Source organism: Protopterus annectens, chromosome 7.part0 (genome assembly GCF_019279795.1).
Source record: "Protopterus annectens isolate FY-2018-M chromosome 7.part0, PAN1.0, whole genome shotgun sequence".
In the NCBI taxonomy this organism is placed as follows: domain Eukaryota; kingdom Metazoa; phylum Chordata; order Ceratodontiformes; family Protopteridae; genus Protopterus; species Protopterus annectens.
This window is the reverse complement of record NC_056739.1, coordinates 291,613,498-291,627,084: the sequence shown is the minus strand read 5'-3', so window position 1 is coordinate 291,627,084 and position 13,587 is coordinate 291,613,498. Positions and strand designations below refer to the sequence as shown.

At 43.9% G+C, this 13,587-nt stretch overlaps 1 protein-coding gene across 1 annotated transcript in view; it reads left to right on the top strand.

The window, feature by feature from the left end:
- Positions 1–13,587, top strand: part of DSTYK (dual serine/threonine and tyrosine protein kinase) — a 1,161,378-nt gene that overhangs the window by 705,823 nt on the left and 441,968 nt on the right. The window contains exon 8 of the mRNA XM_044076801.1: positions 8,027–8,183. Coding sequence (XP_043932736.1) covers positions 8,027–8,183 — 157 coding nt within the window. The remainder of the gene's footprint in view (positions 1–8,026; positions 8,184–13,587) is intronic.

The following is a 13,587-nucleotide window of genomic DNA, read 5'->3' as shown; positions in this document are numbered from 1 at the left end:
TATCAGATTTTGCTGAGGACAGATTGTGTATAAATTTAGAAATCTATTTTTTTTTTCTTTTTTTATTTATGTTGACAAAGATAAGGCAAAAGGTACATTGTTTTTCTTGCCTGTCCCTCTCCATATTAGAATCAAAAATAGACTTCTATTATTCAAGAGACACATTCCCTCTAAAACTCATGAATTGAATGAGAATATATTTGAGAGATTTTAGAGCCCTTATTTTGTTTTGTAAAGTTAAGCATAACTAATAAAATGTTTCAAAACGTGAAAATTCTTATCAGTCTTGTCTCCTAAATAAGAGACAATGTGAGCAATTCACTTTTGCTTTCATGTGCGATGAATGCAAGTACTAAAGGAAAGCACAGTGGAATGGGTGGATACTGGCAAGAAGAGTCTTTTCATCAGTTCTACTAAAATGTCTACTGAATTTATGCTGCTGTTGACAGTAGCAGCAAGTGCTGTAACACTCATATTTTACAGACAATTATTATTCACTCTTTCGTATGTGATAAATTTAGAAATTCTGCTCCAGAAGGCCCAACATCTGGCTGGACTTCCTGAGCTTTTGAACACTTCCCCCTCTCACCTGAATGTCAATATGCCAGTGGTATAAGAGGAGTGGCCATCTATTCCATCTTTTTTTTCTTGCAGCCGTTGTGCATATCTGTACATATTGGCCCCCACATTTTTCAAACAAGTGCTTGGTTAGGGAGCCATTATTTAATACTTTTATTAAATTATTACAATGTTTATTGAAGTAGCTTTTAAGACTTTGGCGCACAATAGAGAAAAAAATTAATTTGCATATATTATACATTATATGTTTTAACAGTTATTTATTCCAATCCTGTCTTCCTTTAAACCATACTCCTGAACATGGCTCTGCATGCATTGTTCCCAAAAGTTATTTAGTTCTGTGTAATTTGTTCCTTCCCTTTTCCAAAGATCCAAGCTCCATTTTTTTTCTTTTACAATAATTACTTTGCAATTACAGTTGGTTTAGAACTTTTTTGGTCGGTAGCATTGAAGTAATGCCTTGCTATATATCTAGGCAAGTCAGATCACACCTCAGCTCAAAAGAGTATTCTGTGCACTATTTTAAAATCTGCCAACTCACTTCACTTCCAATAAAAACATTTTTCCCCCATTTACCTCCCTTTCACATCACACTTTCAGGATATGCTAGCTACCTGGAGAAAATTTATCTAAAGTCTGCTTGGGTTATAAAAATGGTCATGTAAACACTTTCAAATAAAAATTCTAAACCACCTTAACTTTGTTTCATACTTGGGAGCTATACAGATGCCCTTTGTAAACTGCATTTCTGGTCTCTGTTCTCAACCTGTTGTAGCTTCCTCTGATTCATGTTATCAAGCAAAATTTTATAAGTACTACTAATCTCTCTTTAGCAGTAGCTTCTTTTCTAGACTGTACTTAAAACTCTACCATCACGGGCCTTTCACTTGGCTGTCCCCTCTCCTTTTCTCTTAAATTCTGTCAGATGTTCATAGTGTTAAACTGCTGCAGTCATTACACTTGGGTTATCCTGCCGTCAGGCGGTTCCCTAGTCGGCCTGAGTTCCAAAGTCTTGGTCCGGCGTCGGTTGCTGTCGCCTCCTCCCTGACGTCACTGTGACACGGGTATACAAGATGCAGCCGATGCCATTTTCTTCAGTCTTTCCTGCTGCGCAGTGCCCGAAGCAGAAACAGTTCGCAAGTGCCGGTCAGCCGACTCCTGAGATTTTCATTCCAAATCCAAAACCGAAGTCTTCTACAAAGCTAAGTGCCCCGTTGGGGAAACTTTTTCTTGCCTCAGACCAATGTCAGTAAAAGTTAACTGTATTTCTTGTGGGAAGCAAATACCTCATAAGGATTTCCACTCCTATTGTATTCCATGCCTAGGCCCAGACCACAACGTCACTGGATGTCGGTTTTGTGCTAGGTTTAACAAGCGCACTATTAAACGTCTGTTTGATTTTGCCCGACATTATTTTGGCAGAAAATTCAATTACACCATGCCATCGGAACTTCCGACCGGATTACATAAAAAGCGCAAAGACAAGGACAGGCATCCGAGGCCCAAAACTGACTAGGCCTCTTCTAGGCCAGTCGCCGGTTCTCCGGTTTTCAGCGAGGTGCCTACACAGCCCCTGACTGCTTCCACAGAACCGCAGACAGTCTCAGACTCCCACGTTTAGCTGGCTTGGCCTTACCTTCTGAGGGAACCGAAGTAGCTGAGCAATCCACAGCCTCAGAGGGTGTCTTCAGACCTACCCTGTTAACCATTAAACCCTTTGCTAAGTCTAAGGCCCCCTTAAAAACAAAGAAACTGATACAGCTTTCTCCAGGACAGGCTTCCATGCCTAAGAAACAAATGCTCAAAAATGGCCGAAGACCTAATCACCCTGATCAGGGGGTCCCATCCTCCTCCTGATAAAAGACCCAGACAGGATGCAGACTATGAATCTTCCGACCAGGTGTCCATTTCAGATTCATCCTCAGACCTAGGATATTCCTTGTCACCTTATGAGGATTCTGATGCTGAGGAATCAATTCCATCAGCCTCTCCGCCTGAGGACTACTCCTTTGGGGAGACCTTACATACCATGAGGGAGCATTTCCATTGGGAGGGCCAGGATTACTCAGAATCCAAGAAAAGGCTCAGTCTTACTTTTATTGCCTCAACACAGACCCCTTGCTATTCCGCCAGTGTTAGATATTGTGGATGATGTGTACACTGAATCCAGCTTAAACCCTGACTCCTTACCACCAGCTCCAGTTAAACCTGATAGATATTAGAGTCCCCGACTCTCACAAATTTCTGTATAAAAGCCCTGTTGCTGACCCTGAAACTATTTCTCAGGGACCCAAAGGGATTAAGGCCTCATCAGCAAAAAACCCAGTTCCCTCTGACAGATTCCAGAACATTAGACAGATGGGGAAAGAAAGTATATACGTCTGCAACTTTAGCAATGAGAGCCTTAAATTTGCCAGTTTCACATGCTAAAATATCAGCAATTTTTGATGTCTCAGTTGAAACGAGATGCTTCCAGATTCAGATCCTCCTAATTTTAAAGAAATGCAGGATTTACTGCATGCAGCTGAACAAGTGGGAAAACATACTTTGCAATGTGGGTTTGATTCCTTAGAGGCCTCCTGTAGGGCAGCAGTTACAGGCTCTGTCATTAGAAGGCATGCTTGGTTAAAAGAACATACATTACCAGATCATGTTAAGGCAAAATTATTGGATGCACCTTTGCAGCGGGATGTGTTTGGAGTTAAGGCAGAGGAGGTATTAAAGAAGATGGAGGATAAGGCAAAATCTATGCAAACTGTGAAGGATTTCTTACAGGTTCAGCCTCCTCGTTTTAGCAGAAATTGGCCAACAAAGAATTGGTCTTTTCTAGTCAGACCTCAGAGGCAGATACAGACATCCAAGAGGTAGAGGTCAAGCACAAGGTCCTTACAGGCCTCGACAATGGGGTACACCAGGCCAGAAAGAAGGGGAAGACGGGCCACAACCTTATAAAAAGCAGCCTCAATGGCTTCCCACTATAGCTGCCAAACAGCTCTGTCTTGGCAGCCCCCTTAGGAGGAAAACTGGCACTTTTCTATCACAATTGGCATTGCATCACCAAAGACAAATGGGTTCTCAACATTGTATCTCAAGGTTATAGGTTCCACTTTCCCACTTTGCCTAGGTTAAAAGGAATGCCAAATCTGCCATCAAATCAATGGGCAGAGGCTCAAAAACAAATTACAGCACTCTACATGAGAGCTATTCAAAAGGTACCACCACAGGAGCAAGGACAAGGATTTTATTCAAGACCCTTTCTGGTTCCCAGAAAGGACAAAGCCTCAAGACCCATTCTGGATCTTTCTTCTCTAAACACTTACCTGGATGTTCCGAAATTCAAAATGTTGACACTACAGCAGCTTCTTCCCATGCTGGGCAAGAATGCTTGGCTCGTGACTTTGGACCTCAAGGAGGCATACCTGCATGTCCCTATCAAACAAAACTGCAGAAGATACCTCATATTTCTAGCTGGTTCAATGCACTATCAATTCTCTGCACTGCCCTTTGGCTTATCTACTGCACCCAGGGTCTTCACAAAGTGCCTGGCACCAGTAATTGCATTTTGCAGGCAAAAAGGAATTCAAATTTATCCATACCTGGACGACTGCCTGATTCAAACAGAGAGCAAGGACTTTCTTCTAAAGCATCTGGTGTTCGTAAAAAAGTTAAGTTGCCTGGGGTACGCAGTAAATGAAAAGAAATCTTAACTAGTGCCCTCACAACAGATAATATTCTTGGCTGCCAGCTTTAACACAATGGCCCAGATGGCTTATCTCACGCCAGACAAGCAAGGACAACTGACTCAATACTTTCAATTGATGGCAACAAAGACCCAACTCCCTGCAAGAAAAATTCTGCAGGCCTTGGGCTACATGGCATCTTGCATACTAATTCCATATGCCAGACTGCATACGAGGAAACTACAATGGTACCTAAAGAGTGTATAGTCTCAACACTGTCAAAGTTTGGAAACAGTTATACCACTACTTCCTTGCCTTCAACAGGAGTTTCAATGGTGGGCTCAAGCTTGTCACCTCAACAAGGGACAGCCTTTTACTCAACCCACAGCCAGGCAAACACTGACAACAGATGCATCGGATTACGCCTGGGGAGCACACATGGCAGGAAAATGTATTCAGGGTGAGTGGCCCACAGAGCAAAAGCATCTTCACATCAAAAAGAGATGCTAGCTGTACAAAATGCACTTATAGCTTTCAAGGACCTGCTGCATCCAGGACAACTACTACTAAAGACAGACAACACCACAGTTGTGGTACATAAGCAAGGGGGCACACACTCCTACCCCCTCTGCAGACAAGCCATGACCTTGTGGAACACAGCTCTAGACTACCAAGTTCATCTGCAAGCACAATTCCTGCCAGGAGAGAAAAACACAGTGGCAGACGACCTAAGCAGAAACATCATGGATCCCCACGAATGGGAATTGAATCCACAAATATTCAGAATGATAACAAAAATGGTGGAGCCCGGACACAGATCTGTTTGCATCCCCAATGAACTGCCAGCTACAGAAATTCTGCACAAGGAGTTACCATCCACAAGCATGGAAAGTTGATGCCCTCTCATTCAGCTGGAAAAACCTGCATGTATACGCTTTCCCTCCTTTACCTCTCCTTCCAAAGATACTCATAAAAGCCAGGCAAGAAGAGCCAAAGATGATCCTGATTGCACCAGACTGGCCACGCCAGCACCTGTACCCAATCTTAAAGAACTTAGCACAAGAACCACCCTGGATTTTTCCTCATATCTCACATTTGCTGACACAGCACAACAATCAGATACTTCACAGCCAGCTAAAGACCTTAAACCTATTTGCATGGAAAATTCCTTAGTCAAGCAAACAATGCCCGTCTCCAAAGCTGTTATGTCATTCTGGAGGCCAGAAGGCCTAGCACCAGGAAAGCCTACTCTGATAAATGGAAGAGATTCTGTGCCTGGAACCAGGCTCACAGCCTTGACCCTCTTGTCCCAAACATTCCTCAGATGCTTAAGTATTTAACTGAGATGCTGGACAAGGGCCTCTCCTTCTCATCCATCACTATCCACGCCTCGGCCATTTCTACTCATTACAACCCGGATCCACCAATTTTTTCTAATCCTTTGCTCAAACAGTACCTCAGAGGGGCTAAAAACATAAGACTGCCCCGTAGAGCACCTACCCCAACTTGGGACCTCAACTTTGTTTTGGAAAAATTAACTTTACCTCCTTTTGAGCCAGCTAACACAGCAGAATTAAAATACATCTCTTGGAAAACTGCTGTGCTACTGGCAATAAAATCAGCACGAAGAGTTTCATAATTACAGGCACTAATGGCAGTGGAACCTTTCCTCATTTTCCACCAGGACAGGGTATCTTTAAGAACTAACCCTACGTTTATGCCAAAGGTAGTATCAAGTGTGGCTCTAAACCAAACTATTCACTTGCCAACTTTCTATCCAAAACCACAGAACAAAGGGGAGAGACTACTACATTATTTGGACATTCACAGGCAGTTGCGCTTCTACTTGGACAAAACCAAAGCTTTCAGAAAATCTTAGCAATTATTGGTAGCATATGCTGCAGGAGCACAGGGAAAAGCCATTTCAAAACAGACTATCTCAAAATGGATAGGACATTGTATACGTTTCTGCTATACTCACCATGGGAAACCTGTACCTGGCAGCATTATATCTCACTCCACCAGGGCAACAGCCATTTCAACTGCCTACCTCAGAGGAGTACCTACCAAGGATATTTTGGAAGCAGCAACATGGAGTTCTGTGCATACCTTCACCAAGAATTACCATTTGCCTTTATACTCCAAATCCAGAGCTGGCTTCATCACTGCTGTGCTGCAGGGCCTTATAGCCACCCCTAATGCCTTATAGAACCAGCCTCCCTACCTCAGCTTTGGGATTCCACCCAAGTATAATGACTGCAGCAGTGTAACACGATGAACCTAGTACAGTTTTGTACCTACCATAAATGTAGATGTTCGAGTGTATACACTGCTGCAGTCCAGGTTACCCTCCCTCCTCCCCCTCTTACTTGCTGGTATGTACCTATGCCTTCTACCCTTTACTACCTATGGGGAGTATTTTCTGGTAACTGAAAGTTGTTTGCTTTTCTTATGTATGTTTTATTAGCAATTTGAATTGCCTACCTATTTGGGGGCACCTGACATCTGGGGCAAGAAAAACTGAAGAAGGCGTCTGCTGCATGTTGTGTACCCCTGTCGCACTGGAGGAGGCGACAGCAACCGACGCCAGACCAAGACTCAGGCCGACTGGGGAACCACCTGACTGCAGGATAGCCCAAGTGTAATGACTGCAGCAGTGTTTACACTCCAACATCTACATTTATGTTAGGTACAAAACTGTACTTTCTTGGTCCATGCTTTGCTTTGCCTTGTCCCATTCTGTTCTCTCTCTAGTTATTTGCTCCCAGTATCCTGGTTCTTTGCCAGTTTTAGCCAGTAAATTCCAGCCCTCTTTTTTGGAATTTGAGATGAGTAGCATGTGTGCTCCTTTAAAAAGGTAATTGAGTGGAGTAGAATGATAAAATGGGACAGGGTAAGTGTACAGTAGAGTTGATATGTTATACATATAGGGAAAAGAGCTATATGGAGAATGGTAACTAGATTAAATAGGAAGGTCTTAAGTATTGGGATGTTTAGAAAGTTTCTTTGGCTATTTTTCCTGTATGCTTTACAAATAAGACAAGTTGATTTTCATCTGAAATTATATCTGATTGTATTACTTGACTTTTGGTATTTTTTTTAATTTTACTTGCATCCTGTTCTTTCTGTTTGTGGTGTGGGCTACCTTACATCACCTAATCCACCTTTAGTTCAAGCACAATGGACTGACCATAGTTTAATTTTGAAAGCGCAGCATGTCTTTGGTAGTGCTGCAATCCTTTAGTATTCTTGGGTAGTGTCAGTATTGACAATTCACACACACACACACACACACACACACACACACACACACACACACACACACACACACTGTTCTGTTCAGTGTTGCTTGCTCTGAGTTTTACAAACTGTCTCCCAAGTCATTGACTGCAAGAATCAAAGGTGGCACTTGCCAATTTTGTTTTTGTGGAGGGCTTTAACTTCCCAGTACTGCTGTAACTATAGTGAGCCAGCTTATGCAAGAAGTACAGTTGACTGCTTGGCAAGTTTGATAAAATTGCAACTAACTTATTGTGTTGAAACTGATGTAGTGTTAAGGGTTTCTCTGTGGTAAGTACTTTTTCAGAACTCTTTCCACGTAAGTGTGCCTCATTTAATACATAGGAGTGACGAGTTTTCTGCAATGGCACTGCCTCTGGGTGTTTGAAAGCAAACCCTGTGCCCCATAATTTGTTTTTCATCATTTACATGACGTAACCTGCTTGTTGTTCCTTGTTTGGACTAATAGAGATATTGTCTTTCTGCAGGGAAACCAAGACTAGGTCGTGAACTGGGACGAGGTCAGTATGGGGTAGTGTACCTCTGTGACATGTGGGGTGGACATTCTCCTTGTGCACTGAAATCTGTTGTTCCTCCCGATGATAAGCACTGGAATGACTTGGCACTTGAATTTCATTATACCAGGTAAAATGTTACAGTAATTATATGCAAAAAACTGTATTTCTTGGGTATGTTGCTGACAGCTTTTCTGCTCCCTTGGGGAGATGAGGGGTTTGTTTTTCCATTGTTTAGGTTTAGGGCGGGACATTGTGTTAAACTGTTAAGCATTGGTATAATTTGCTAAACTAAATGAAACATGAGTGGTTACTATTTTGGGTGTGCCTTCAGAAGTAAAACTTTCTGCATGGTTAGGAAGCAGGAGTGGGCATTGGTAAATTCAACAGATGTCCATCGTGCATACAGCTGCAGTCATTACAGATGGGTTATCCTGCCATCAGGCAGGTCCTCTGTCGGCCGAATTCCAAAGTCTAGGTCCGGCGTCGGTTGTGGTCGCTTCTTCCCTGACGTCCATGCAGCAGGGGTATAAAAGAGGCAGCCGACGCCATTTTCTTCAGTCTTTCTTGCTGCGCGGTGCCCGAAGCAGAAGCAGTTCGCAAGTGCCGGTCGGCCAGCTCCTGAGATTTACGAAAGTATTTCAGCCAAAGTCTTCTTGAAAGCCAAGTACCCCATTGGGGAAACTTTTCTTGCCTCAGACCAATGTCAGACAAAGTTAATAATTGCATTTCATGTGGGAAGCAAATACCGCATAAGGATTTCCATTCTTTCTGTATACCTTGCTTAGGCCCAGACCACGACGTCTCGGCCAGCCGTTTTTGTGCTAGATTCAACAAGCGCACTATTAAGCACCGGGCAGAGTTTGCCCTTCACTATTTTGGCAAAAAATTTAATTATATTATGTCGGATACTCCGACTCCAGTTTTGAGCAAAAGACGCAAAGATAAGGACCGACATATGAGGTCCGCACCGACTACTGAGACCACACTAAGGCCGACTACCAGTTCTCCGGTGCTCAGCGAGGCGCCTATGCAGCCCCTGAGTACCGATGACACTACATTACCGGTGTCTTCAGTACCCGAGGTCGCAGGCTCCTCGGTCCCCATTCCTACTGCAGATACCGACGCCACTCTTGGCGGGGAAACTCAGAATTTAGACAGGCCTGCCATTTCTCAAGGTGTCTTCAGGCCTTCCTCCTTTTCTATTAAAGCTTTCACTTAATCTAAAGCAGCCATGAAAACCAAACAGGGTCCTCAGACCCCCTCTCAAGGCCCCATGCCTAAAAAGCAGATGCTTAAAGTGGCTGAGGATTTGATTACTCTTATCAGGGGTTTTCAACCCCCCTCTAACAAAAGGCCCAGATTAGAGGAAGACTACCCTTCCTCAGATCAAGCTTCTATTACCTCAGAACATTGAGGACCAGGATTATGCCTATTCTCCTTTCGAAGAATCTGATGCAGAGGAGTCTATTCCCTCGGTCTCCCCGCCCTGAGGACTACTCTTTTGGGGAAACCCTGCATACATTGAGGGAACACTTTCCTTGAGCCTTTTCTTGGAATCCAAGTAATCCTGGCCTTCCCAGTGAATTTCTTCTGCTCCCCCAGCATAGGCCCCTGGCTATCCCTCCTGTTTTAGACATATTGGATGATGTGTACACAGAAGCCAGCCTTAATCCAGATTCTTTGCCTCCAGCTCCTGTTAAACCAGACAGGTATTACCGGGTTCCTGATTTTCACCAGTTCCTATATAAAAGCCATACTGCTGACCCAGAAACTATTTCACAGGGTCCCAAGGGAATTAAGGCCTCTACTGCTAAAAACCCATTACCTTCAGAGAGAGATTCCAGAGCTTTAGAAAGGTGGGGGAAAAAGGTGTACACCTCTGCCACTTTACCATGAGGGCATTAAACTGTCAGTTCCATATGTTAAAGTATCAACAGTTTTTGTTATCTCAGTTGAAAAGCAAAATGACACAACCAGATTTAAGAGTTGCAGGATTTGTTGCATGGTGCAGAGCAAGTGGGTAAGCATACCTTGCAGTGTGGTTTTGATGCTTTAGAGGCCACATGTAGCGCTGCTGTTACGGGGTCTGTTATATGTAGGCATGCTTGGCTCAAAGAGCAAACCTTACCAGATCATGTCAAAGCTAAATTATTAGATGCACCTCTTCAAAAAGATGTATTGTTTGGTGTTAAAGCTGAGGAGGTACTAAAGAAAATGGAGGAAAAAGCGAAATCAATGCAAACAGTGAAAGATTTCCTGCAGGTACAACCTCCACGTTTCAGCAGAAACGGGCCTTCAAAAAATTGGTCCTTTCCAGCCATGGACAGACCTCAAAGGGCCAGATACAGATGCCCAAGGGGTAGAGGGCAACTTCAAGAATCTTTCAGAGCCAGACAGTGGCAAGCACCAACCCCAAGAGGTGGAGAAGATAGATCAGTCATTTAGAAAACAGACACAATGACTTACCCCTACATCTGCCAAGCAAAGCTTTAATGGCAGCACCTTTGGGCGGAAAACTGGCATTATTCTCGAAAAATTGGCATATTGTTACAAAAGACAAATGGATTCTGGACATGATAGACAAGAGGCTACAAGTTCCACTTTCACACCCTTCCAAAAATGAGAGGCATGCCGAACCTGCCACAAAATCAAAGGGCAGAGGCACAAAACCAAATTTCAGCTCTCATGGACATGAAAGCGATTCAAGAGGTACCTGCAAAAGAACAAGGTCAAGGGTTTTATTCCAGACTATTCCTGGTACCAAGGAAAGACAAAGATTGGAGACCTATCTTAGACCTATCCATCTTAAACACATCTACAGGTGCCAAAATTCAAGATGCTCACATTACAGCAGCTTCTTCCCATGTTGGGCAAGGAGTCTTGGCTGGTAACATTGGACCTCAAGGAAGGCATACCTGCATGTCCCTATCAGACAATATTGCAGAAGATACCTCAGATATCTTGCAGGTTCAACCCATTACCAATTCTCTGCATTGCCCTTTGGCTTATCTACTGCGCCCAGAGTGTTTACGAAATGCTTGTCATCAGTAATCGCCTTCTGCAGACTACAAGGAATACAAATCTACCCATATCTGGACTGCCTGATCCAAGCGGACAGCAAGGACATACTACTGCAGCACCTGGCGTTTTTAATAAAACTGTTGAACTTCCTGGGATACACAGTCAACAAAAAGAAATCAAAACTAATACCCTCTCAACAAATTTTCCTGGGTGCCAGCTTGAATACAACCACCCAGATGGCCTACCTCACGCCAGACAAACAAGGGCAACTGTCTCAGTACTTCAGCAAAATGGCAACTTTCACCAGGCTGACTGCAAGGAAAGTCCTGCAGACTCTGGGATTCATGGCATCTTGCGTCCTACTAATCCCATGTGCAAAGCTGCATATGAGGAAACTTCAATGGTACCTAAAAAACTTATGGTCTCAACACAGCCACAGCTTGGAAACAATTATACCACTCATTCCATGCCTTCAAAAGGAATTTTTGTGGTGGGCTCAAGCTTGCCCAATAAACACAGGTCTCCCTTTCTGTGTACCTCAAGCAACTCAAATCATCACAACAGACACCTCGGACTATGCCTGGGGACCACATATGACAGATCAATGCATTCAGGGAAAATGGTCCCAAAAAGAGAAGCCACCTACACATCAACCAAAAGGAAATGTTAGCCATGCAAAATGCTATTATGACCTTCAAAGACCTACTGCATCCAGGCCAGCTATTGATAAGGACAACAACACCACAGTGATGTGGTACATAAACAAACAGGGGGGAACTCATTCATACCCCCTGTGCAGGCAAGCCATGACCCTATGGAACACAGCACTGGAATTGCAAATTCAACTACAGGCACAATTCCTGCCAGGGAAGGAAAACACACTGGCAGACAACCTAAGCAGAAATATGACACATCCACACGAATGGAACTTGCATCCTCAAGTTTTCACAAAGATAACTCGGGCATGGGGACAGCCAGACATAGATATCTTCGCTACCCACAGAAATTACCAGTTGAAAAAATTTTGTTCAAGGACCTATCATCCACAGGCCTGGAAAGTGGACGCACTTTCTTTCAGTTGGACAACATTGACAGTCTATGACTTCCCGCCTCTTCCTCTGCTGCCCAAAGTTCTATTAAAAGCCAGAGCAGAGAGGCCGAAAATGATTCTCATTGCTCCAGACTGGCCAAGACAACACTGGTGTCCGCTCCTGAAGAGCCTGACACACTCCCCACCATGGATCCTACCTCTAGTCCCTCTTCTGTTGTCCCAGCACAACTACAAAACCCTTCACAGCCAGCTCAAAACCCTAAATCTAGCTGCATGGAGAATTCCTTCATTTCCCAACACTCCCCTCTCCAAGGAGGTGCAGGATGTCATCTTTGAGGCCAGAAGACCTTCTACTAGAAAAGCCTACCCCGCCAAATGGAAACGATTTTGTGCCTGGAATCAAGAAAAGGGCCAGAATCCTTGGGTAATAAATATACCTCAAATTTTACAGTACCTAGCTGAGATGTTAAACAGTGGACTTTCCTTCTCCATCAAGATCCACGCTTCAGCCATTTCTGCACAATACAACACAGATCCTACTTTATTCTCTCATCCTCTCTTAAGGCAGTTCCTCAGAGGGGCAAAGAATATAAAACCCCCAAGGAAACCCCCAGTCCCTGCTTGGGACCTCAACTTTGTATTGGAAAAGCTGACCCTTCCTCCCTTCGAGCCAGCTTCTTCAACAGAACTGCAATACTTGTCATGGAAAACAGCCTTTCTTCTGGCTATCACCTCAGCATGCAGGGTTTCTGAGCTACAGGCCCTCATGGCTGTGCAACCATTAATCATTTTCCATCAGGACAGAGTTTCCTTACGAACCGACCCTACCTTTATGCCAAAGGTAGTATCCAGTGTAGCTTTGAATCAGACTATCCACTTACCTACCTTTTATCCTAATCCACAAAACAAAGGGGAAAGACTACTACATTCCTTGGACATTCACAGACAACTTTGTTACTATTTGGACAGGACAAAGCCATTCAGGAAATCCAAGCAACTCTGTGTCCTATGCTACAGGTGCTCAAGGAAAGGCCATTTCCAAACAGACAATTTCAAAATGGATAGCCCACTGCATACGCTTTTGTTACTCATTTCATGGAAAAACTGTGCCTGCATACATCAGATCCCACTCCACCAGGGCCACCGCTACCTCTGCAGCCTTCCTCAGGGGGGTTCCTACCAAGGACATTTTGGAAGCAGCTACTTGGAGTTCAGTCCACACTTTCTCCAAGCACTATCACCTTCCACTATACTCTAAATCTAGAGCGGGTTTTGCCACAGCAGTCTTGCAGGGCATCCTCGCTCCTCCTGTACTCTAAATCTAGAGCGGGTTTTGTCACAGCAGTCTTGCAGGGCATCCTCGCTCCTCCTACTTCCACTTAGTGCCTACCACCCCTACTTAGCTTTGGGATTCTTCCCATCTGTAATGACTGCAGCTGTATGCACATTTGAACACATA